Source organism: Oryctolagus cuniculus, chromosome 2 (genome assembly GCF_051225735.1).
Source record: "Oryctolagus cuniculus isolate XC-2025 breed Fujian yellow rabbit chromosome 2, ASM5122573v1, whole genome shotgun sequence".
NCBI classification, from domain to species: Eukaryota; Metazoa; Chordata; class Mammalia; order Lagomorpha; family Leporidae; genus Oryctolagus; species Oryctolagus cuniculus.
Genome location: NC_142868.1, coordinates 92041958 through 92069475, shown reverse-complemented (window position 1 = coordinate 92069475; position 27518 = coordinate 92041958). Strand labels below are relative to the sequence as shown.

The 27518-nt window shown below is 37.4% G+C and overlaps 1 protein-coding gene and 1 pseudogene across 2 annotated transcripts in view; both read right to left on the bottom strand.

The window, feature by feature from the left end:
* LOC103352162 (disintegrin and metalloproteinase domain-containing protein 32) overlaps window positions 1-27518 on the bottom strand; it is a 191886-nt gene that overhangs the window by 16678 nt on the left and 147690 nt on the right. Inside the window, exons 14-16 of the mRNA XM_089327036.1 lie at window positions 25440-25532; window positions 19574-19772; window positions 3029-3134 (exon numbers count right to left, since the gene is read on the bottom strand). Coding sequence (XP_089183162.1) covers window positions 3029-3134; window positions 19574-19772; window positions 25440-25532 — 398 coding nt within the window. The remainder of the gene's footprint in view (window positions 1-3028; window positions 3135-19573; window positions 19773-25439; window positions 25533-27518) is intronic.
* LOC100359246 (exocyst complex component 5 pseudogene) lies at window positions 20631-24373 on the bottom strand (annotated as a pseudogene). The gene has a single exon (XR_016229131.1). The product of XR_016229131.1 is annotated as an exocyst complex component 5 pseudogene (transcript).

Genomic DNA, 27518 nt, shown 5'->3' with positions numbered 1-27518 from the left:
CAAATATCTTGGAATAAATTTAACCAAGGATGTGAAAGATTACTACAATGAAAATTACAAAATACTAATGAGAGAAACATCCATACTCTCCAAGCAATGAACAGAGTCAATGAAATTCCGCTAAAAAATGCCAAGAAAATTCTTCAAATCTTGAAGAAAAAAACTCACAAGGAAATACAGGCTAAAGCAATCTTAAACAATAAAAGTGAGGCTAGAGGAATTGCAATAACATATTTCAAAACATAGGGCAGTTATAATTATAACAGCTAGGTGTGGAATATGTTAGAAACCCTAGAAATTAATCCACACATCTTCAACCAGATAATCTTTGGTAAATTAGTTTAAATCTCTTCCTGGAGAAAAGACAGCCTCTTCAACACATGGCGTTGGGAATACTGCATGGATCTCTGCATGCAGTATTAAAAAAAGAAAACCCTTCCTGACTTGTTATACAAAAATCAACTCACAGTGGATCCATGATCTAAATCTAAGCCCTGAAACCATCAAATTACTAGATGGAAACACAGGGGAAACATTACAAGACATTGGCATAGGCAGAAGTTTCTTGGGTAAGACCCCAGAAGCAAGGCAATAAAGGCAAAATAACAAAGACTACCTTAAACTAAGTTTTTACACAGCAAAGGACACACTCAACAAACTGAACAACACATCTGACAAATACTACCCAAAATACATAAGGCGTTCAAGAAACTCAATAACAACAACAACAACAACAAAACAATCCCATTAAGAAATTGACAGAGGACATAACCTGGAATTTTTCAAATGACAAAATACAAACAGCCAACAGCACACACAAAAAATGCTTAGTGTCATTAGCCATCAGGGCAATGCAAATAAAAATCACAATAAAATCTCCCCTTATTTGTGAGTAGGTGGATAAAAAAAAATCCTAATATATTTTTGGTGGGAATGCAAACTATTACAACCCTGGTGGAAAACAGTATGGAGATTCCTCAGAAATACGAAATAGAACTACCATATGAACAGCATCCCACTCTTGGGAATATACCCAAATGAAATGAAATCATCATGTGAAAGAGAAATCACTAGTTCTAGGTTTCTAGCAGCTCAATTCACAATAGCTAAGACATGGTATCAACCCAGATGTCCATCAACTGAAGGCTAGATAAAGCAAATGTAGAATATAATTAAGACAGAATACTACTCAGCCGTAAAAAAGAATGAAATCTTTTCTCCAACACAATGGATGTCAATGGAAACTATGTGCTTAGTGAAATAAAGCAGACCCCAAAAGACATGTGTGAAATAAAGCAGACCCCAAAAGACATGTGTGTTCATGTGTGTTCTCTGGTTTGTGACAGCTAATACATAGAGCACAAACAGCCTAATGCATGAATGAAATTCACATCTTGTGAGTAATTAATTACAGCTTTTGTCTGTACTCTAACAGAATAATTTTCCTTCTACTTTTTACTAGAAGAATTCACTATACAGTAGAGGATTAAGCCTGTGATTATAAAGTAAATTGAAATTATATTATCAAAAAAAGTAACAGGAAAAAAGTTAAAGAGGCATTGAGGCTTGGGGAAAGCAACAACAGTAGAAAGTATCAACATGTGCTTAAAATTGTATATGTGAAATACATGAAGTCTTTTCTTTATACCAATGTCTAAAATAAAAATAACAAGAAAAGAAGACAGCATTAGATCTTAGAAACACAAACCAAACCAAAACATAAAAGACACAAAGTACACAGACAACAGTGGAATGACACATATTGTGTTTTCACTAATGATTTTTAATAAAACTAGATTAAAATCAACCAATCTGGTTAACAATAGTGAAGTAATCTTCATAGTAAATACTCCAAAGAAGAAATACAAATGGTCAACAAATATCTGATAAAATGCTCAATTTAACTATCCATAAAGGGAATGTAAATGAAAACCAAAATGAAATTATTAGCTCATACCTGTCAGAATGACTACTATCCAAAATACAGAGAGGAACAAATGCTGGCAAGGATGTGGAGAAAAGGGGAACACATGCATTGTGGATGTTAATTTGGGAATTTAAATTAGTGCAACAACCATGGAAAACAGTATGGAGATTTATTTAAAAACTGGAAATATATTTGCCATATGATTCAGCAATTACACTACTGGGTATATATACAAGCCATGATATTATTGTATCAAAGAGATACCTACTCCACCATGCTAAATGCAGTGCTATTTACAATGGCCAAGATATGGAACCACCAAAGGTGTCAATCATCAGATGAACGGATGAAAAAAAAGGTGACATTTATACAAAGTGGAATATTATTCATTCATGAAAAATAACAAAACTGCCATTTGTAACTAGAGGACATTATGTTGAATGAAATGAGCAAGACAGAGAAAGACAAATACCACATGTGTCTCTCACAAGTAAGAGTTAAAACTAATTTCAATTTTTTTTTTTTGACAGGCAGAGTGGACAGTGAGAGAGAGAGACAGAGAGAAAGGTCTTCCTTTTGCCGTTGGTTCACCCTCCAATGGCCACCGCGGCCGGCGCACCGCGCTGATCCGATGGCAGGAGCCAGGAGCCAGGTGCTTTTCCTGGTCTCCCATAGGGTGCAGGGCCCAAGCACCTGGGCCATCCTCCACTGCACTCCCTGGCCACAGCAGAGAGCTGGCCTGGAAGAGGGGCAACCGGGACAGAATCCGGCGCCCTGACCGGGACTAGAACCCGGTGTGCCGGCGCCGCTAGGCGGAGGATTAGCCTAGTGAGCCACGGCGCCGGCCACTAATTTCAATTTGAACACAGAATGTTGATTTCTAGACTCTGAAGGAATGAAGTTTAGAAGGATTCTGAGAAAAATAAAGAAATCTTCTATGGTTCACTAACTGTAATAAATATAGGGGAGAGTGGTTGTAAGGTATGTGGGAATTCTTTATAATACTTCACAATTTCTATTTTGTAAATTTAAAACTATTCTGAAATAAAGTGTTAAAAAATAAAAGGAAAAGAAAAAAGTGTTAACATTTTTATAACATACCTCCGTGCACAGGTCCTATATTTGCCTTCATGTTTACCGCAGTTCCCATACCTATCCATTTGAGATTGTATTTCTTCATAGCATTCAAATGGAGCATTTTTTGAACCTGTCAAAGTTGAAAATATACTTGTATTTAAACATATATCTGTTTTTTATTTTCATCAATTTACTCATATGCAATATGTTATCTTTGAAAGTCACTTGTTAACAATAATAGTATATTTTTATGGTCTATACTGTGACATTTCAGTGCATGTATATAATACTCATCAAGTCAGGGAAATCACCATTTTCCCTTCTCTACATTATTTTCTGATTGGAGTTCCTTCTATTTGCTCATAAAAGATAGAATAGGATATTGTGAACCACAGTCACTTCACTATGCTGTGTAACACAAGAAACTTATTCCTTTGATGTAATTATGATTTGGGATATGTTTCTTTTGACTCTTTCTCCATTATATAACTAGATTTCCCTAGGAAGTTTATAAGGAAAGATAAAGAAATAAAGTGAAAGGCAATGTTCATGGTTATTGCTCTTTATTCTTCACTTTCACAGTCATTTACATCTTAAAAATAATACAGGAGAGGAGAGAGTAATATAGACTAAGCGAAGGCTCTGGACAAGATCGGGAAGAAAAAGAATAGAAAAACTAGATTTATTCTAGATTCTGAGTGAGAACCTGTAAAAGACATGTCTCTAATAAAATCAATACAAAATTTTTTTCAATGAGATATTACTTCTTTGTACCTTCAAGTAGTCTCAACTCAAGGGACCAATATTTTGCTATTTTACTTTCAACACTACGTTCGCTATTTTTATTTCTGTGTTTAAAAAATTAAAAGCAACGACTTGGTGGCTTAAAAATAATACCTACTTATTATGTCACAAATTCTGTGGACTGGAAGGCCAGCACTAATGGCTTCTTTCCTCTGGGTTTTACTAGGAGGAAATCAAGGTATTGGCTGGAGATGCCATTTCATAAAAAATTATAATCTTCTTCAGGGCTCAATGGTTATTTATAGAATAAAGTTTTGGCTGATTTCAGATTTGAAGCTTTTATTTTCTTGCCAGATGTCTTCCAGGGCTTGTTCTTGGCTTTTAAAAATTCCCTTCAGGATATGGTCATATGACTCTCTCAAATCATGGCAGCTTACTTCTTCCAAGCCAGTACCTTTCTAACATTTCTGACCTCTGGACAGCTCACAGGCTTAAAGAGATGGAGATGCTAACTAACTTGACTTGAAGTTCTTGTCAAATACATGTGTTGGATTATAACAACATGCTCCATAAATATGTATAATTAAAATAAGATGATTAAAATAGCGCTCGTATGATTAGTATATGCACACTCAGGATGACATTCCTTCTGATTAACTCCAGGTTTACTGACTATGGCCCTTAATCATATCTTCAAGACATAGAAACCAACAATGAAACTATGAACAAATGAAAAACAAGTAATGTGATCAAATAAGCAAGAAAAGGATTCCTGGTAAAGAAAAGTTCAGGACTGGATGGCTTCTCCGCTGAATTTTAAAAAACTTTATAAGCAAGACCTAATTCCAAGTCATTTCAATCTGTTCTTTTTTTAATGAAATAGAACTCTTCTCATCTCCTTCTATAAAGCCAGCATTATCTTGATTGCAAAATCATACAAAGATAGAGCGACAAAAGAAAAGGCCAATTCCCAACATGGACACATAAAAAATTCTCAAAAATACAAGCAAATCCAATCCAACAACACATAAAAATGATTATTCAACATGACTTCCAAGGAAGAAGAGCACACTAGTCTTACAGTCAAGGCTACTCTAAAGCAGTATTAATACATCTTAAGTATACACAGTTATTCTTAAGTGTTGAAAATTAACTGAAATGTGATCCCTGTTAAACATAAGAGTGGGAATAAGAGAGGGAAGAGATGTATAATTTGGGACATGCTCGGGCTGACTTGCCCCAATTGGTAGAGTTAGAAACATACCAGGGGATTCCAATTCAATCCCATCAAGGTGGCATGTGCCAATGCCATCTCACTATTCCAAGTGATCAATTTCAGTTCACAATTGATCATAATGAAAGGACTAAGAGTCAAAGGGAGCACATAAACAAGTCTAGTATCTGCTAACACTAACCGATAGAATAAATAAAGGGGAGAGTGATCCAACATGGGAAGTGAGATACTCAGCAGACTCATAGAATGGCGGATGTCCTAAATAGCACTCTAGCCTCAGAATCAGCCCTAAAGGCACTCGGATCTGGCTGAAAAGCCCATGAGAGTATTTCAGGCATGGAAAGCCAAGACACTCTGGCAAAAAGATCTCTGTGAGTGAGATCCCAGTGGAAAGAACAGGTCTTCAAAGAGGGAGGTGCCTTTCTCTGAAGGGAGGAGAGAACCTCCACTTTGACTATGACCGTGTCTAAACAAGATAAGAGTCGGAGAACTCAAGGGGCTTCCATAGCCTTGGAAACTCATGACTGGTGCATAGGGAGATTACTGATGCCATAGACAGGAGTGTCAATTGGTAAAGTCAACAACAGGAGTCACTGTGCACTTACTCCTCATGTAGGATCTCTGTCCTTAATGTGCTGTACACTGAGGCTTAATGCTATAACGAGTACTCAAACAATATATTTCACTTTGTGTTTCTATGGGGGTGCAAACGATTGAAATCTTTACTTAATGTACACTAAACTGATCTTCTGTAAAAAAAAAAAAAAGAAAGAAATTATCAATTCCCAACTTGACTCTCACTGGGATTAAACATGACAATAGGTCTGATCTGATTTCATCATCACTTAAAAAAAATCATCTATTATTTTTCACTTTATGTTTCTGTGTGGGAGCAAACTGTTGAAATCCTTACTTAAGGTATACTAAGCTGATCTTCTGTATATTAAGATAATCGAAAATGAATCTTGATGTGAATGGAAGGGGAGAGGGAGTGGGAAAGGGGAGGGTTGTGGGTGGGAGGGACGGTATGGGGGGGGAAGCCATTGTAACCCATGAGTCGTACTTTGGAAATTTATATTCAGTAAATAAAAGATAAAAAAAAAAGTATAATCTTTGAAACAGCGAATGATACACCTGTTACAATGCCTGCCTAAAAACAAAAGCTGAAAACTCTTCAGGAAAATGAGGCATTCAACCAATATAATATACAGCATTCAGGCAATAAGACAAGAAAATCTGAATGTTAGGCAAAAATTTTGTCATTATAAAAAAATCCCAAAATTATTGTTATAATTTAATCTACAAAGAAAATGTATATTTAATAAACATATTTCAAGATTTAAAAGAAAACAAGAAAATAACAAATTAAAATTATAAAAATAGACCATGAAACATACAGATTAAACAATTGTGAACTGTGGAACCCACAATATGAACTAATATCCAACAAATTAAAATTTCACAGAATATACATAATGAAGAAAATAGTGCCCATGGAGACATAGCAATAGCAACTTCCAATTACATAAAGGCTATAAAAATAAATAATGCACTCAGTGACTTGTCAATAAGAAGGGTCATCTGTAATGAGGACAATGTTTATCAATGACTTCAATAATATCCTTGGGGTCACTCTTTTCAAAGAAAGCAGACTGACCATATTAATTCTTGTACCTGGTGGGCATGTAGGACATTTCTGTATTTGGTCTGAAAACACTTTCCAGAAGTAGGATGAATTCTCTGGCTCTTGGAGTAAAGCTGTTTCTCTCAAAAGCAACTACAATCGGGGCCATCGCTGTGGTGCAGAAGGTTAAAGCCCTGGCCTAAAGTGCCAACATCCCATATGGATGCTGGTTCTAGTCCCGGCTGCTTCTCTTCTGATCCAGCTCCCTGCTATGGCCTGGGAAAGCAATAGAAGATGGCCCAAGTACTTAGGCTCCTGCACCCAATGTGGGAGACCCAGAAGAAGCTCCTGGCTCCTGGCTTTAGATAGGCGAACCCTGGCCATTGCAGCCAGTTGCGGGAGTGAACCAGGGGATGGAAGACAAGCCTTTGCACAGGCAAAGACTTCTTGGAAAAGACCCTGGAGGCACAGGCAATCAAAGCCAAAATTAACAGTTGGGATTGCATCAAATTGAGAAGTTTCTGTACTGCAAAAGAAACAGCCAGGAAAGTGAAGAGGCAACCAACAGAATGGGAAAAAAATATTTTCAAACTATGCAACCGATAGAGGATTAATAACAAGAATCTACAAAGAGATCAAGAAACTCCACAACAACTAAACAAACAACCCACTTAAGAGATGGGCCAAGGACCTCAATAGACATTTTTCAAAAGAGGAAATCCAAATGGCCAACAGACACATTAGAAAATGTTCAGGATCACTGGCAATGAGGGAAATGAAAATCAAAACCACAATGAGGTTTCACTTCACTCCTGTTAGAATGGCTCACATACAGAAATCTACCAACAACAGATGCTGGCAAGGATTCGTCAAAAAAAGCGACACTAACCTACTGTTTGTGGGAATGCAATCTGGTAAAGCCACTATGAAAATCAGTTTGGAGATTTCTCAGAAGCCTGAAAATAACCCTGCCATACAACCCAGCCATCCCACTCCTTGGAATTTTCCCAAAGGAAATTAAATTGGCAAATAAAAGATCTGCCTCCACCTGAATGTTCACTGCAGCTCAATTCACAATAGCTAAGACCTGGAATCAGCCTAAATGCCCATCAACAGAAGACTGGATAAAGAAATTCTGGGACATATACTCTATAGAATACTATACAGCAGTAAAAAAATGAAATCTGTTCAATTACAATTAAATAGAGGAATCTGGAAAACATCATGCTGAGTGAAATGAGCTAGTCCCAAAGGGGCAAATATCATATGTTCTCCCTGAACGGTGACAACTAACTGAGCACCTAAAAGGAAACCTGTTGAAGTGAAATGGACACCATGAGAAACAGTGACTTGATCAGCCCTTGTCCTGACTGTAAAGGAACAACTTAATACTTTATTTTTTTAGTATTTTTTTGTTCTGCTTAATACATTTGTTGAACTGTTTAACTAATACACAATTATTCTTAGGCATTTAAATTTAACTGAAAAGTGATTCCTGTCGCTCCCCCTCTTCGTGGAGGAACGACACAGAACCCTGCGCTGTTCTTTCGTCTGCTCGGCCCTCCCCGGGTTTGCTGCTGGTTCTTCCCGGGTTGGCTACCGACCCTTCCACCTCCGTGGAAGGGCAGTTCCCCCTGGCCACATTCCCCACTTCCGCAGGGGAGCGGCACACCGCCGGCCGGCTTTCTCGGGGGCTGCACAGGTGTTCCTTCAGCTAGATGTTCCCCTTAGATGTTCCCGGTGCATGCCGTCTCTCTCCTCCTTTATAGTCCTCCTCTGCCAATCCTAACTCGGCTGCCCACACGCCGAGTACGCTGCTCTCCTCCAATCAGGAGCAAGTCCTACAGTTTATTGGCTGAACTGGAGGCAGCTGTGCAGAAGCTGTTTACTTCTCTCCCAGCGCCATATTGTGGGAGAGCAGATGCATAGAATAAGTCTTAATTCCAGTAACTCAGTCCAGTCCGGGCTGCTCCCCACAATTCCTGTTAAATATAAGAGTGGGAATAAGAGAGGGAGGAGATGTACAGTTCGGCAAATGCTCAATTGGACTTGCCACAAATGGTAGAGTTAGAAACGTGCCAGGGGATTCCAATTCATTCTCTTCAAGGTGGCAGGTACCAATGCCATCTCAGTAGTCAAATGATCAGTTTCCGTTCATAACTGATCATAATGATAGGTCTAAGAGTCAAAGTGATCACATAAACAAGACTAGTGTCTGCTAACACTAACTAATAGAATTAAAATGGAGAAAACAATCCAACACATTCATACGACCTAATGAACTTCACAGTTTCAATGCAATCTCAATCCTAACACCAAGGATATTCTTCTCAGAGCTAGAAAAAAAATCCTAATCGTCATATGGAAACTAAAAAGACACCAAATCGGCCAGTGCCACAGCTCACTAGGCTAGTCCTCCACGTGCAGCCCCAGACACCAGGTCCAGTCCCGGTCGGGGCGCCGGATTCTGTCCCAGTTGCTCCTCTTCCAGTCCAGCTCTCTGCCCTGGCCCGGGAATGCAGTGGAGGAGGGCCCAAGTCCTTGGGCCTTGCACCCGCATGGGAGACCAGGAGAAGCACCTGGCTCCAGGCCTCGGATCAGCGTGGTGCACCGGCCACAGCGCACTGGCCACAATGGCCATTGGAGGGTGAACCAACGGAAAAAGGAAGATCTTTTTCTCTGTCTCTCTCTCTCACTGTCCACTCTGCCTGTCAAAAAAAAATAGACACCAAATAGCCAAAATTAAACAATAAAAACAAAGCCGGAGCCAGCACAATAACAGATTTAAACACATATTACAGATCTGTTATAATCAAAATAACCTCATATTGGCACAAAAACAGACATGGGAAACAGCAGAATAGATTAGAAACCCAGAAGTTAATCCATACATCTACAACAAGCTAATCATTGATAGTGAGCTAACACCACTCTTTGGAGAAAGTAAAGTCTCTGCAACAAATGGTGCTGGGAAAATTGGGTCTTTACATCCAGAAATATGAAATTAAATCCTTAACACACATCCTATACAAAAATTAACCCACAATGGATCATGGCTCTAATCCTAAGACTAAAAACCATCAAATTATGAGAGGAAAACATAGGGATACAATGCAAGACAGTGGTATAGGCAAAATGTATTGGATAAGACACCAGAATCACAGGCAATAAAAGGAAACATAGACTAATCTTGTGCATTGCATCAAGAAGTCTCTGCACAGCAAAGGAACAGTCAAGAAACTGAAGAGGCAATTGACAGAATGACAGTAAATATTTTCAAATTATGTATCCAATATCTTTATTAGAATCCAGAATTTATAAGGGCTTGAAGAAACTCAACAACAAAACCATCCTGTAAAGAAATGAGCAAAAAAAAAAAGAAATGAGCAATGGCCATTTATCTTTTAACATCATATTTTTAGCAATAGACATATTTATGGGGTGCAGTGCACATTGATAAGTAGGATGTAAACTTGCTATTTTTCTCCAGATGTTTCTTAGATTTTTTTTTCTTTTCTTTTGCTCTTGTTGTATTTCTTTGTGGTTTGATGATTTTCTGTGTGTAATTCTTGATTCTTTTCTCTCTCTTTTTGTAGTTCTGGTTACCATGGAGCTTACAGAAAATGTCTCAGATATTACAAATTAACTGGAAATTATAGCAACATAGCTGCCAGCACCATGGCTCACTAGGCTAATCCTCCCCCTGCGGTGCCGGCACCCGGGTCCTAGTTCCGGTTGGGGTGCCGGATTCTGTTCCGGTTGTTCCTCTTCCAGTCCAGCTCTCTGCTGTGGCCTGGGAGGGCAGTGGAGGATGGCCCAGGTCCTTGGGCCCTGCACCCGCATGGGAGACCAGGAGGAAGCACCTGGCTCCTGGCTTCAGATCGGCACAGCACGCTGGCCTTAGCAGCCATTTGGGGGGTGAACCAATGGAAAAAGGAAGACCTTTCTCTCTGTCTCTCTCTCCCTGTCACTGTCTCACTCTGCCTTTCAAAAAATAAAAAAAAAATAAAAAAACAACATAGCTTTGTTTGTATATAAAAACACATATTTCCCCCTCCTCACATTTTAATGTCTTAAATTTCATATTTTTATTTCTGTAACTATTTATATTACTGTACTTACAATACTAATTACTATAATACCTTTACTTTTATCTTTCATCTTAGAGAAAAGTAACTTTCAAATCACAATTTCAGTATTTGATATTCTGAATTATATTATGTACTTATTTTTCCAGTGAGTTTTTTGCCTATTACTAGATAGAGCCCATTTGCTTCCATTTGAATAAATCCCATCAGAATCTCTTGTAGGACAGACATTTTGGTGAGACTTTGTCTTAGAAGGTTTTATCTTTATCTCTGAAGGACAGTTTTTTTCAAATCCAGTATTCTTCATTAGCATTTTTTCTTTCAGCACTATCAGAATATCATCCCACTCTAGTCACCTGCAAAGTTTCTTTCAAGGAGTATACTGATAGCCCCATTTGTATTCCTTTGTATGAATTTTCATACAAAGGCTATTTCCAAAATTAATTCTCATTGAATTTTGACAGCTTGAGTGTAATATATTTTGTGGTAATCTTATTTGGATTGAACCTACCTAAATACAAAGCTTCCAGTCCCTCGGTTTTTATAATGTTTTATCTATTTATAAAAGTTTTCACCTATTATTTCCTTAAACAATCTTCTGTTCCTTTACTTATCTCTTCTTTCTTAACTCTTATAGTGTTAGCACTCCTGGTACAGTATCAATTTTTCTTGGTTCCTTCATTCCGTTTCATTCTTCTTTTTTTTTTTCTCCTCTACATCTTCAAGTTCAAAGATCTTTCTTTTACTTTACAAATTCTATTGTTAATTTTCTCATTGCATTTTTCATTTCATTAATTGTACCCTTAAGCTTAACTATTTATGTGTGATTCTTTTTTATAATTTTCATCTCTTTTAAACTTTTTGTTTTGTTTATTTTCTGCCTGATTTCATTCATGTTTACTTTTTCTTTTGTACTTCAGTGAGGATCCTTAGAATGATTATTGTTGAATCCTTGTCAGGCATTTGCCTGCAGCACCAGCATCCCATATGGGTGCCGGTTCTAGTCCCGGTCCTCTTCCAGTCCAGCTGTCTGCTATGACCTGGGAAAGCAGTGGAGCATGTCCAAGGTGATTGGGCCCCTGCACCTGCATGGGAGACCAGGAAGAAGCACCTGGCTCCTGGCTTCGGATTGGCGCTGCTCCAGCTGTTGTGTCCATTTGGGGAGTGAACCAACGGAAGGAAGACCTTTCTCTCTGTCTCTCTCACTGTCTGTAACTCTACCTGTCAAATAAATAAATAAAATCTTTAAAAATAAAAGTACGCAGTTCTTCCGCGATTTATAGATTGCTTATAGTGGGGAAAAACCTTCACCGAGGTGCAAATTCAAGGTTGTCTGCTGAGTTGTGTGGGTTGGTTCTGTCTCTAATTACAGTATACCAATATAGTCTCTTTGAAGTTCTATAACCTGAGTTCAACATTAGAAAAGACTCCTGGGTCATCAGTAGCTAAACCTATTGTATCTAAAACAGGGTTGTTTTGAGGGCAATGGATTCTGGGGTACTCACGCTTACTTTTTCTCCCATTGGAAAAGTAATACTCCATGGAGATTTTTCTTGGAACTAGGTCAAGCCCTGGAGTGATTTCACTGATGTGTTCACTGATGTGTATTGCACACAGTCAGTTGGCCACTCAGCCAGGGTCTGAAGCACCAGCACATGTGGAGCAACCGACACTCTAAGGTCCTAAAGAGTGGTGGCACTGGTACAGTAGAAAATGGTGTCCCATTTGCACAATGGTAATGATGTGTAAGAGCTGAGTATTAGTGTAATAGTCAGAGGGTGGAAGTCTGAATTTCAGGTATGAATAGGGAAGTGGCAGTTTTTCTGAGTACGTATACAAACAAGATATATAAGAAACCAGATTATGGAGTGTAAAACCAGAGAAACTCTAGGAATTAGAAGTGTCTGTGATTGTGGCTCAAATGATCAAGATGTGGACACTCAGACTGGCTGTATAACTGGTATCTGTAGTCCAAAAATGTCAGAGTCCACGACAGTCCTTAGCTATAGTAGCTCTAGTGTTTCATAGGTATACATTTAGGCCACAGAGAATCTGCAACACTAACAAGCATGGAGTAGTCGCAGAAATGGGATCTGGAAAGTGAGTGTGGGTGGAACAGTCATGGCTCTGGGATAAAGAGCCACACAGGGTTGAGAATAGTGGCAGCTCTAACTTCATGGCAAGGCTACAGTGTGACTCTTGTCACACTTGTAGGGACAAATGTGGAGTATGGCTGTCTCCTTCAGCTGTTGGTTATTTCTGTGGAAAATGCCATTGTTCTCTGTAGATCTGACTACTGGAGATCACAGTGACATCTGTTGAGTAGATGACGTTATAGCACTTTTCCTGAAACTATATTCCTAGCCATCTCCAGAAATCTTATATATTGCTCTACTTGGCAATTCTATCTGCAGAGTTTTCCCCTTTATTGTTGCAATGGAGGCTCTTAAATGGGTCTTGGAGGCCTCCCAAGGCTATTGTCCTTTGTAGATAAATGTGTGTGTGTGGGTGTGGGTGTGTAAGGGGTTAAAGATGTCATATCCTACAAAGCTTCTCCACAGAAAAGATAACAAATAAAATGAAAGGCATATATATATATATATATATATATATATGAAAACATCATCAGGTCATTGATTTGATAAGGGGTTAATTTCATAATTTCATGTATATGTATACAAGTGTGTGTGTGTGTGTATATATATATATATATATATATATAAAAGACCTCACACTACTCATAGCAAAAACATATAAAAACCATATTTTTAAATGAGGAGAGGACTGAAAAATTTCTTCAAGTAAGATATAAAAATCACAAAAAGGAATATGAGACAATACCCAACATCAATACTCATCAGGAAAATGCAAAACAAAACCATAATGAGATATCACTTCACAACTGTTATAATTACTATTATCAAAATGACAAAAGGTTGTTAAGTGTGAGTAAGAATATGGAAAAGATGAACCTGTGTACATTGCTATGCTGGTAAGAATAAAACCCATGCTACCATGGAAAATAATATGAAACATCCTGAAATAAAATTAAAATACAACTACATCATACATTCAGAAGAAATGAAGTCAGTAAGTAAAAAAATATGTACACCACCATACTTACTGTTTTATTATTCACAATATCCAGGGTTTAGAAACAATCTAAATTTCTGTCAATGGATGAATGGACAAAAGCATGATATATATGTATACATACATACATATGTATACATATATATAGATATAGAGATATAGATACACACACATACAAACACACAATAGCACACACAAACAACACAGACATGAAATAATACCCAGCCTCAGAAGAAAAGAAACATGGTCATCATTATGAAAGAAGGTGAAGGCAGAAAATCTCCCAATAAAAGGAAATGCAAAGTAAATGATAGGAATAGTTACAGAAAAATGGCAGGGTCAAGTCATTACTTATCAATAGTCACCTTGAATGTAAATAGCCTCAACTCTCCAGTTAAAAAGATACAGACTAGCTAAATGGATTAAAAAAAACAAAGCACAGGAGTTGTGGCACAATGGGTTAAAGCCCTGGCGTGAAGCACCACAATCCCATATGGGCGCCAGTTTGAGTCCCAGCTGCTCCACTTCCAATCCAGCTCTCTTTCGTGACCTGGGAAAGCAGAGAATGGCCCAAGTCCTTGGGCCCCTGCAGCCATGTGGAAGACCCAGAGGAAGCTCCTGGCTCCTGATCAGTGCAGTTCCGGCCGTTGTGACCAATTGGGGAGTGAACCAACAGAAGGAAGACCTTTCTCTCTGACTCTCCCGCTCACGTTCTGTAACTCTACCTTTCAAATAAATAAATAAAATCTTTCAAAAAGAAAAACATCTCTTTGCTGCCTACAAGAAACACATCTCACCAACAAGGATACATACACAGACTGAAAGTGAAAGGATAGAAAAAGATATTCCATGTTAACAGAAACCAAAAATCAGCTGGTGTAGCAATCCTAATGTCAAAGTAGACTTTAACACAAAAATTGTTAAAAGAGACAAAGAAGGACACTATGTAATGATTAATAGATCAATTCAACAGGAAGATGTGACTATAATAAACATATGTGCACCTAATTACAGGAAAACAGTGATTTAAAAGAAGTATTAATGGATCTAAAGGGAAACATAGACTACAATACAATAGTAATTGGGGACTTCAATACCCCACTTGCAGCAATGGACAAATCAACCAGACAGAAAATCAGCAAGGAAACAACAGAGTTAATCAACACTGTGGACTAAATGTGTCTAATGGATATTTACAGAGCTTTCATCCTACAGTTGTAGAATACACATTCTTCTCATTAGCGCATGGAACTTTCTCTCAACAAACCACAGGCTAGGCCATCTAGCAAGTCTCAGCAAATTCAAAAAATTCTAAATCGTACCATGCATCCTCTCTGACTACAATGGAATGAAGCTGGAAATCAACAACTCAAGAATCTCTAGAACACATGTAAAGACATGGAGACTGAACAACATGCTCCTGAATGAACAGTGGGTGATTGAAGTAATCAGAAGAAAAATCAAAAAATTTTCTCAAAATGAATGAAGATTGACAATACAACCTATCAAAATGTATGGGATAAAGCAAAAGCAGTGTTAAGAGGAAAGCTTATAGCTATTGGTGGCTACATCAAGAACTGGAAAGGTACCAAGTACATGGGCTATCAATGTATATTAAAGATCTATAAAAACAACAGCAATCCTACCCCAAAACTAGTAGGAGAAAAAAATAATAAAAATTAGAGAAGAAACAAAATTGAAACAAAAATAATACAAAAGATAAAGAAAATGAAGACTGGTTTTTTGAAACAAAATTGACACACCACTGACCTAACTAAACAAAAAAAGACGGGGAAGACCCAAATCAATAAAATTAGAGGTGAAAAAGTAAATGTGACCACAGATACCACATAAATAAAAAGAATCATCAGAAATTACTACAAAAAGCTGTATGCCAAACAATCAGGAATCCTAGAAGAAAAGGATAGATTCCTGGAAACATACAGCCTAGTTAAATTGAGCCATAAAGACACAGAAAACCTAAACTGACCAATTACCAAGCTAGAAGTTGAATCAGTGATAAATACCATCCCAGCAAAGAAAAGTCCAGGACTCAATGGTTTCACTGCTGAATTCTACCAGAAATTTAAAGAATAACTAACTTCACTTCTTCCAATCTATTCAAAAAAATTGAAAGGGAGGGAATCCCCCCAAACGCTTTCTATGAAGCCTGTACCAACTTAATTCCAAACAACAGAGAAAGAGGACTACAGACGAATTTCCCTGAGGAACATAGATGCAAAAAACCTCTGCAAAATACTAGCCAATTAAATCCAGCAACACAACAGAATGATCATTCACTGGACCAAGAGGGATTTATCCCTTGTATGCAGAGATGGTTCAGCATTCACAAATCAATAAATGTGATACATCAGATTAACAAATTGAAGAACAAAAACAATATGATTATCTCAATAGAGGCAGATAAAGCATTTGATAAAATATAACTCCTTTAAATGATGAAAACTCTAAGCAAACAGGCTATAGAAGGAACATTCCTCAACACAATTCATGAGAAACTCATGGCCAGTATCCTGTTGAATACAGAAAGATTGGAAGCATTCCCACAAAGATCTGGAACTCACAGAAGAGTTTGGTAAAGTAGCAGGATATAAAATCAACACACAAAAATCAACAGCCTTTGTATACACAGACAATGCCATGGCTGAGAAAGAACTTCTAAGAGCCAACCCATTCGCAATAGCTACAAAAAAGTCAAATACATTGGAATAAATTTGTCCAAGGATGTCAAAGATCTCTATGGTGAGATTTATAAAACATTAAAGAAAGAAATAGAAGAAAACAAACAAACAAAAATCTTCCATGTTCATGGATTAGAAGAGTCAATATCATCAAAATGTCCATACTACCGAAAGAAACTTACAGATTCAATGCAATACCAATCAAAATACCAAGGACATTCTTCTCAGATATAGAAAAATGATGCTGAAAATTTGTATGCAAAAATAGGAGACCCGAAATAGCTATAGCAATCTTATGCAAGAAAAGCAAAGCCAGAGGTACCGCAATACCAGATTTCAAGACATACTCCCAAACAAAATAGCCTGGTACTGGTACAAAACAGATGGATAGGCCAATAGAACAGAACAGAAACTCCAGAAGACAACCCACACATCTACAACTAACTAATCTTTGACAAAGGTGCTAAAATCAATCCCTGGAGCAAAGGGAGTTTCTTCAACAAATGGTGCTGGGAAAACTGGATCTCCACATACAGAAGTATGAAGCAAAATCCTTACCTTACACCTTATACAAAAATCCAATGAAAATGGATCAAAGACCTGAAGCTATGAACTGATACCATCAAACTATTAGAAGCCATTGTAATCCATAAGCTGTACTTTGGAAATTTATATTCATTAAATAAAAGTTTAAAAAAAGGCATTTACCAAACACCTATGTCATGCAAAGCAAAAAAAAAAAAGAGAGAGAGAGAACATTGGGGAAATCCTGCAAGACATTGGCATAGGCACAGGCTTCTTGGAAAAGGGCCCAGAGGCACAGGCAATCAAATCCAAAATTGACAACGGGGAATACATTAAGCTGAGAAACCTCTGCACTGCAAAAGAAAAAGTCAGCAAAGAGGGAAAAAATATTTGAGAATGGAGAAATTATTTGCAAACTATACAACTAATAAAGGATTGATAACCAGAATTTATAAAGAGCTCAAGAAATTCAACAACAACAAAACAAACAACCCAGTTAAGAACTGGGCAAAGGAATTAAACAGGCTTTCTCAAAAGAGGAAATCCAAAAGGCCAATAGACACATGAAAAAATGTTCAGGATCACTAGACGTCAGGGAAATGAAAATCAAAACTACAATGAGGTTTCACTTCACCCTCATTAGAATGGGCTTCATACAGAAATCAACAAACAATAAAAGATGGCAAGGATGTGGTAGAAAGGTACCCTAAACCATTATTGGCTGGTAATGTAAACTGGTACAGCTACTGTGGAAGACAGTATGGAGATACCTCAGAAATCTGAATATATACATACCATATGACCCAGGCATCCCACTCCCAAGGGAAATGAAAACAACATATGACAGTGTTATCTGACCTCCATGTTTATTGCAGCTCAATTCACAATAGATAATATAAGGAATCAACCCAAATGTCTGTCAACTTAAGACTGGATAAAGGCTGGTGCCATGGCTCAATAGGCTAATCCTCCACCTAGCGGCACACTGGGTTCTAGTCCCGGTCAGGGCACCGGATTCTGTCCTGGTTGCCCCTCTTCCAGGCCTGCTCTCTGCTGTGGCCCGGGAAGAAGGCAGTGGAGGATGGTCCAAGTGCTTGGGCCCTGCACCCCATGGGAGACCAGGAGAAGCACCTGGCTCCTGCCTTCGGATCAGCGTGGTGCACCAGCCGCAGTGCACCAGCCGTGGCGGCCGTTGGAGGGTGAACCAATGGCAAAAGGAAGACCTTTCTCTCTGTCTCTCTCTCTCTCACTATCCACTCTGCCTGTCCAAAAAAAAAAAAAAGACTGGATAAAGAAATTACTGGATATATACACCATGGAATACTATAGTTTTTTTAAAAAAGTGAAATCCTGTCATTTGCAACAAACTGAATGAAACTGGAAAACATCATCCTTAGTGAAATAAGCCATCCAAAAGGACAAATACCTTAAGTTCTGCCTGGACTGTGATAACTAATAGAGCACCCAAAGGTAATCTATAGAAGTGACATTGACACTTTGAAATGCAATGCCTTTGAACAGCCCTTGTCTCAACTATTGAGGAACAGTTTCTTTTTTCATACTATTTCTTGAACTCTTTATGTAGTATACAGTTAATCACATCTACATAAAGTTATTTGAAAATATATCTTAGTAAAAAATAATGGAAATAGGAGAGTGAGTAGAAAGAGAAGTGAGAGTGTGGGTAGTAGGGTAGGCATGGTGGGAAGAATAGTTTTATTTATGAAATGTATTGTTTTTCTTTATTAAATAAAAGATTTTTGTGGAAAAAAGAGAAGGAAGTACAGATACTAGTGATTATTGTGCTTTTTTTTTTTAGTTAAAATAGGAAGACTGTGTACTGGGGAAGTGCAAAGACTGCAGTTAGACTGCCTTGGATTGAATCTCATCTCTGACTATAAATAGTTGCATTACCCTGAGTTGGTTACTCAGTTTCTTTAATACACATATATTTAATGGGAAGAATAATAGTACCTAACCCATAGAGATGTGAATACTCAACAAGTTGCTATATATATGATACAAGGAATAATGTCAAATAAAGTTCTCAGTGTCAAAAAAAGAACATGTTGCTGTTTGTGACAACATGGGTCATGGGTGAAGTTGGAGGACATTATCTTAAGGAAAACGATCCAGCTGGATATAGAAGGAAATTAAAATTCTTCGATGTAGAATCTAAAATTGCCAACTCATAGAAACAGAAAATTGAAAGGTGCTTTCCAGAGTCTAGAGCAATGTGCAAATTGGGATGTTGGTCAATCTGTACAATCTGTCAGTTCAAAAAATGAATAAATTGACATTAAAATACATCAGTGTGACTACAGTACATGATATATACTGTATTGAATATATGAAATTTCCTAAGAAATCTAAAATATTAAAACAAAATTTTAAAACAAAAATGGTAACTATGTGAGATGATGAGTATTTTAATTAGCTTAATTGTGGTGACTATTTTGCAACATATACGTATACCAAAACATCAAGTTATACATCTAAAAACATAAAATTTTTATTTTTCAGAGAGAGCCAACTTTTTAGATTTAAAAAATGTATTACCTGGGCCAAACAAGGAACGACAACGTGCATTAAGATCTGGGCAGTCTCCTTCAAAACACATAGATGTGCCTTTTCTGCATGGATTTCCATCCATTATGGTCTTGTCCGCAGCACATTGTGCTGATCTTCCAGAACAATGGTCAAAGAAATCACATTCATCATGTTTAGTCTCCCTGCACACAGTATCATGGGGCTTAAACTAATGACAAATAAAATATAAAAAGAAATTATTCATATATTGTTGTGTTTGTCAATATTTATTTTAAAGTTATGTCAGTAATTTGCACCCTGCACCTTTTATTCAGTAACACCTAGCAATATCTTTTTGTATATCAATATTTTAATAATTTAAAAATGAAAAGTTTTGCAGTTTTTATTTAGTTTTATAAAAGGGACAGATTTGTGTACATCATATATGCAGTTTTAAGAGCATGATACTTCCCAACCTCCCTCCCTAACTCCCATGCTCTCTATTTCCTTCCCTACTTTGATTTTTGCAATGGCATGCTTTCAATTTACTTTATAATCAAAAGCTTATGAATGTTATCAACTAAAATCAGAAGATAAAAGAACCAGAAACAGTATATCACAAATGAGACATCAAAGTCAAAATTTTATTTGTTTTTTCAGTACAAGGGAATAAAGATCAAATATAGCTTTGAAAATTATTCCTTTTGGGTAAAAATAGTGTAATCTAGTCAATTTACAAATAAAATAACCCTAACTAACTAGGAAAGGATAGAATACCTCCAAATTTTGTGACAAATGTGAGAGACAAATAATAGAAAGAGCAAAGGGAAAAATAAGTTCAATTATAGACATTTTTGAAGAAGAAAGAACCTACTGGTAATCCTCCTAGATGTCTTCCAGTTAAATAACTCCTTTTAAATAGAATTAATAAAATTTATATAAAGAATTTTAAAGAGAACATATCTCATATTTATTAAATCATTTCTTTTTTTTGTTCTCTTGTATTTTATTTGAGGTTTTTTTTTTGTCTTTGTTTCTGTTGTTTTTTTTTTTTTTTTTTTTTTTTTTTTTTTACAAATTGTCTGTACAAAGAGTTCAAATGGCCTCTAAAACTACTGCCTTAAAACTGTTGGCTTTAAGTAACAGAAGTATAATTTGAATTCACATCAGAGCTTTCTAAAATGGCAACAGTACAGGCATATGATTTTCTCCAGTATCCAAAACGTGTTCTGGCTCTCCCTTGGCTGAGGAATACAAATCCAGACAGCTTCCTAATGCTGCCACAATGCCCTAACATGTTTTGACAAAAGTTGGCATACTTCATTTTCTATGCTGACTTTGATAACACCGGGCTAAATAGAAAGTGAAGAAAATGAAGTCGATGGTAACTTGAACAGCAGTTAGTTAGCTCTGGACATGGAAGGTTCGGTAAAAGATGACCATTCAGAATCAGGCTCTCAAAAGAAAAAGTTTTCCAAAATTAGGCCAAAAAAGTCTCCATTAAAGAAAAAAATGCCAAGAATGAATTAAGTATTAAAGTTTATCTGTTCCTAGGCCTAGGACTATGAACAACACAAAGGAAACTGAAAAACTACATATAATTTAAAATACATTTTTGCAGAAGTTTATAGAGTTGATAGAATGGCCTTTCTAAATTTTTAACTGATGTTTAAGATTTTGTAAGAGATTTATTATGTCACCATAGGAAGCCAATTCAATTAACTATATCCAACTAGGAACAACTTCAGAAATGCCTTGAAAAAGGACAATGACAGAACCTGCAAATATGAAAAAGCTGTCTCCACATTTAGAGTATATAATCTTACCTACCAAATGCCAATTCTTAAAACAGAAGACTACTGCATGTTTAGACATCCCATCTTATTCAAGGTTAGCAGTAAAATTGAAATCTTAATAGAACTACATTGTTGTGAAATATTGTCAATACTTCCCAAATGCACCGTTTATGCTATACCTCAGTTTTTTTTACCTCCCTTATAATATTAAAATAGTGAATAAATATGGACTTTTAGTTAAAGTCTTAAGTGGAAATGTAAAATAAGGTAATTTTATTAACTCCTTGCTAGAATTGGCTTAAAATCTATTTACGAAATAAGAAATAGTAAACTTTTAAGTTTTACTCAGAAAGGAGATGAATTCTGATCCACTCGTAATGTCTACATAAAACATTTCATCACTTTAGTTTATAACATTTTTCTGGGAATATATTATTGTTGTACATCAGAAAAAATCCAACTACATAAATTATTATCTAAATGTTAACCTTTTGACAAAGGCAAAAAATTCTTCTGAAAAATCTAGAATAATCTGTTAAACAATTACCAGTGTTGGTCATTAAAAACTTATGAATAATTAATGCAGTTTTGCTGTATTTCACCTGTTACCAAAGCAAAAATGGGATGGTAAAATTTCCCAATGGAACATGTCAAAGAACAAGAACTGGAACACTGGTAACATTTCACTTGCCTTCTGACACCACTTTCCAGGACAAAAACAGTGACATGAACTTTTGCAGATTTTGAAATTTATAAATTCAAAAATGGTATTAAAAATTCAACTTAGGAGAAAAAAAGCCAAATATATCTAGTGGTATCCAAATTTCAAATAAAACCTCAACAGTAAGTATGGCTGATGTTTACTTCCAAACAGTCATTTTTCCATAAAATGTTGGCTGTGTCATAAGCAATCGCCTGTGCTTTCTGTCAACCGAGGTCTGCCGAAGTACAACACATTCCCTTGGTCAACTGAACTTCAGCTGAAGTGTCGAGCTAGGCGGGCAGATCTATAGTCAGCGCAAAGTTGTACAAAGGAGTGAAGTATGTTCTTGTCCAGGTTAGCAAGCTGTTCTCCTGAGCAGACTTGCTTTAAATTATCTGGGGCAACTACCAGAAGATTGCAAAGTGCATGCAGAGTATCAAAAAGATGTAATACCATTGGAATCTTGAAGTCTTTGGCACACTTTCTATATTCAGCTACATCACAAATTGCTAACATGCCACCCATACAACTGTAGGAATATTGTTGAAGATGTTCATAAATAAGTCGATGAAAACGTACTCCAAGTTCCATCAAAACTGTGTCTACATTCTTTCCATCCATGGAATTTTTTATCTTTTCTACTTGTTTTCTTACATAAGCACAGACTTTTACACAGGCATTAGTATATTGAATCAAAACATTGTTTTCATCCTCTGGCTTAAAATCTGTTTTCTTTTGTTCTGCAGCCAAGATATAAGCTTCATCTGTCCAATCATACAATTTAATGTCCTATCAATACCAGTATCCAATTTCATCTCCATTTGTTCAATTATTTCTTTTCTCTTCTGAAGGCATTCAGATAACTTAGGAGAAGAGCTTATTAGTGGCATAAGGTGATCATTAAACTGCTTGTCAAAAAGATGAAAAATAGTATTGGCTTGTTGCACAACATCCAAAAAATACAGATTTGCATTCCTAGAATCTGAAGAAGGAATTCCGGCAAGTCCTGTTTCCAAAGCATAATCAATATGCTCAATACATAAAAATTCCACAAGAATGGTAAAAATTCTAAAGGCATTCCTTGGTAAATCAGAGGGATCAGAGAGCCTATGACATCTTTCAAAGGCTTGTTTGGTTTCTTGTAAAAGATTAACCACCACTTCTTGGGATAGGAAAGTTTCCCCATGGGTATCAATACTTGGCCCCAGTGGTAAGTTGGTACGTTGTCTAATTCTCTCTTTCAAATCCTGAATACCTCCTGTGCCAATGGATCTCTTTTGATGATTTTTTGAATCATAATAACGCTGTAGGATCATACCACTTCTGCTTTTCAGATATCCAGTCTCCACTTCAATATAGTCTTCCAAATAGGAAATGAAAATGGATTTGATAAGCTTGGACAAGAAAGTCTGTTTATCAGTACCCAAATTAAACTCCATCAACTTGCTGGAAAGATTGGTGGTTCTTGTATATAGATCATAGAGGTTTTTGAGATACTGCTCTGCATCAGATTTCCTACATTCTTCTAACTGGTCTTTCACAAAACCTTGCAATTTTGGATTTTACTTCTGAAAATCTATCAAAAGGTAACTCCTGGGCAATTAGGTGCAACTTCTGGATGATGTCTGCTGCCTCCTTTATCTTTTCAGAATTTGTAAAAACATCCGATTTCAATTCTCCATCTAGAAACTCATTAAAATATTTCATCAACTTCTGAGCCTCCACTGCCCGCTGTCTGGGTGTGTTTACCCCCTCCAGTTGGTCTCCAAGGTGACAGACTTTGGTTGCCACATAGCTAATGTGTTCATCCAGTTCTTGGAAATGCTGAAAGGCAACCTGATTGCTTTTCTGGAGCTCTTGCACCTTCCTGGCAAATTCCTTGGCTTCTTTCTGACATTGTTGTTCTAATTTCTCTACTTTCCTCTGAATCCTTTCATCCATTATCTGGAGTTCTTGAATGTGATTTATAAATTCTTCTAATAATCTTTTGGGATCAAAAGCTTCAGGTCCACCTCTAGAGCCTCCTCCTGGGGTTCTCCACACAAGACGTTCAATGTACTCATCTGCCACAAAAGGCTCCTCGAAGAGCTCGGCCGTCGTGGCCATCCCGGCCGGCTGGGAGGATCGCCCCGCGCTGGCTGCCGTCTTGGCTTCACAGGCTGCGCCTCCGCGGCGCCGCGCACAGGTTCCCCGCTCGGCTTGCCAGCTCGGGCTCGGGGCCCCCGCGGGCTTCCCCAGTCCCCGGAGAGCCCAGGCGGGGCGGCAGGGCGGCCATGAAGCGAAGCCGCAGACGCCTGTCAACTGCCTCCCGGCGCCGCCCGCGCCGCTCCCATTGTCTATTAAATCATTTCTAATTTATATGAAACATTACAGAAGTAAGAATGCAATCGTATAATAAGAAAAAAAAAAAAAGTTGTGTTAGTCAAGGACAGTCAGTCATATAGAACCCAAGACAGGTAGTTCAAAAGAGGTTTTCTCATAAGATGCATCTGTTATGAATACAATGAGGGGGCTGAAAAGGCAAACAGGGAACAGAAGTCAAGCTGTTCACCATAGAAATGCCACTGAAATCCTTCAGTTAAAACAATCTTTAAATAAAAAGTCCATAGCTTAAATTTTTGCTACAGATACTATTTCTAAAATACTGTACCTAGTAATTTTCACTCCGTATATTTTTAGAAATTTTCTACATCTCTCAAAATCATATTTATAGATATTTATCATAATCAATAACTGTTTTACTTATAAAATATTTTTATTTATAAAAGTGTAATACATGGAGGAATGAACAACTCTCCCTTTAAGTGAAGACCTTCAGTAATAAGGAGTTCTATAATATTAATAAATCAAGACTTTAAAAAAAGCTACTGAAAATACTGATATTAGAAAGAGGCCCTGGCTGGCGACACAGCTCACTAGGCTCATCCTCCACTGCGGCGCCAGCACAAAGGGTTCTAGTCCCGGATGGGGCGCCGGTTCTGTCCTGGTTGCTTCTCTTCCAGTCCAGCTCTCTGCTGTGGCCCGGGAAGACAGTGGAGGATGGCCCAAGTGCTTGGGCCCTGCACCTGCATGGGAGACCAGGAGAAGCACCTGGCTCCTGGCTTCAGACTGGCACAGTGCACCAGCCATAGTGGCCATTTGGGGGGTGAACTAACAGAAGAAAGACCTTTTTCTCTGTCTTTCTATCACTGTCTAACTCTGCCTGTCAAAAGAAAGAAAGAAAGAGGCCCTAAAAACCAACAAAAGTTCACAAAATCAGAAATCTGGTCCTATACTTATTAAGTATAATTTATTTAAAAATCACTTATTTTGACTGATAGCTTAATTATAAGTTTTCTAAAGTATCCCACAAATAATTAATACACGCACAGAAAATGTTCATATCTATAAATCTTACACGGCATCCTGAGCAACAGGGTCCTTCAAAGCAATCTAGTCCTTTCTTCAGCTTACAAGTTCGATGATCACAACAATTTTGAGGCCCACATTGCTGTTAAGTAGTACAATGTACAAGTGAAAATACATCATTACAATAACACAAACTTTAATATGGACTATATTTGTTGGGCATAACTTTTGAATTTGGGAAAAGATGAATATTGCTATCATTGATATATTTAGCATCTCTCTATATTTAAAATATTAATGTAAGTCATTTATATCAAGTCATATGAAGTAACTGATACCCTACTTACCTTCTTATCCTACTAGAGAACTGAGGAAGATATATGAAATAATCATTTTCCAGAAGGTAGACAATAGGCAATTGTCTTTAGAGAACAAAAACAAATGTAATAAACTCTAAGTTACCAGCCTACCACCCGCAGGAATTTTCTGGAGGAGAATGTGATAATTTCATTGACTTAAAAAGACAAAAATGGCTCTTTGATGGATTACTGTTGAACAGTGAGCTACTAAAAGAAAGAAGTTCAGAATTCTGCATACTGGTCATCACTTCATGGGTTTGACGATATCCTAGACCTTGAAGAGAAACTTAGGTAAACCTGAAGAAACAGTGACTAAAGTCTATTTCAACAGAAGTAAAGGCAGATAATATGCCAAAAAAGAGGTTCCATGAACTGTGGGACAGTATAAAGCAGTCTAATTTGTGTGTAATTAGAGTTTCAAAAACTGGGGCAAAAGCTGAGTATTGTAGAGGGTTGGAGGCAAAAAAGTATCAGAAGTAATTGTTGCTAAAACTTTTCTAAATTTGGAAATAGTAAAGATTGAATATTTTTTAAAAGATAACAAATATTGGTGAGGATGTAGTAAAAAGGGAGACAGTTGGCTGGCCCGTGGCTCACTAGGCTAATCCTCCACGTGCGGCACCAGCACCCCATGTTCTAGTCCCGGGAGGGGCACTGGATTCTGTCCCGGTTGCTCCTCTTCCAGTCCAGCTCTCTGCTGTGGCCTGGGAAGGCAGTGGAAGATGGCCCAGGTCGTTGGGTCCTTCACCCACATGGGAGACCAGGAAGCACCTGGCTTCTGGCTTCAGATCGGTGCAGCGCACCAGCTGCAACACGCTGGCTGTAGTGGCCACTTGGGGGGTGAACCAATGGAACAAGGAAGAGCTTTCTCTCTCTCTCTCTGTCACTAACTCTGCCTATCAAAAAAAAAAAAAAAACAAACATGAGAGTTAGATGAGGGGGATAATTCCCTAGTCTTGCATGCACCTTTGAAATAACTTCATATACTTCAAATTGATTACACAATAGATTTTACCAATGCTTTAACCACAGAAATGATGTGTGTGAGGTGATGAATTAGTTAGCTTGTTTAGTAACTCCATAATGTACAAACACAAAACATCACAGGGTGACAGCATCAAATTTTGGTGAGGATACAAAGGGACTAAAAGTTCATTATGCTGGGGCCGGTGATGTGGTGCAGCAGGTTAATGCACTGGCTTGAAGTGCCGGCATACCATATGGGCTCTGGTTCAAGATCCGGCTGCTCCACTTCCTATCCAGCTCTCTGCTATGGCCTGGGAAAGCAGTGTAGGATGGCCCAAGTCCTTGGGCCACATGGGAGACCCGGAAGAAGCTCCTGGCTCCTAGTTTTGGATCAGCACAGCTCTGATGGTTTTGGCCAATTGGGGAGTGAACCAGCAGATGGAAGAACTCTTTCTCTCTCTGCCTCTGCTCGCTGTGTAACTCTGACTTGCAAATAATAAATAAATCTCTTTTTTAAAAAAAGTTCAATATGTTAACTATAAAGTGTAAAATTACATAATCACTTTGAAAACTGCTTTGGTAACCTCCACTAATATGTTTACCTCCATAATCTATTATTTTTTAACTATTATTTAGTAAACATAAATTTCCAAAGTACAGTTTATGGATTACAATGGCTTCCCCCCCATAAATTCCATTCCACCCACAACCCTACCATCTCCCACTCCCTCTCCCATTCCATTCACATAAAAAATTCATTTTCAATTATCTTTATATACAAAAGATCAATTTAGTATATATAA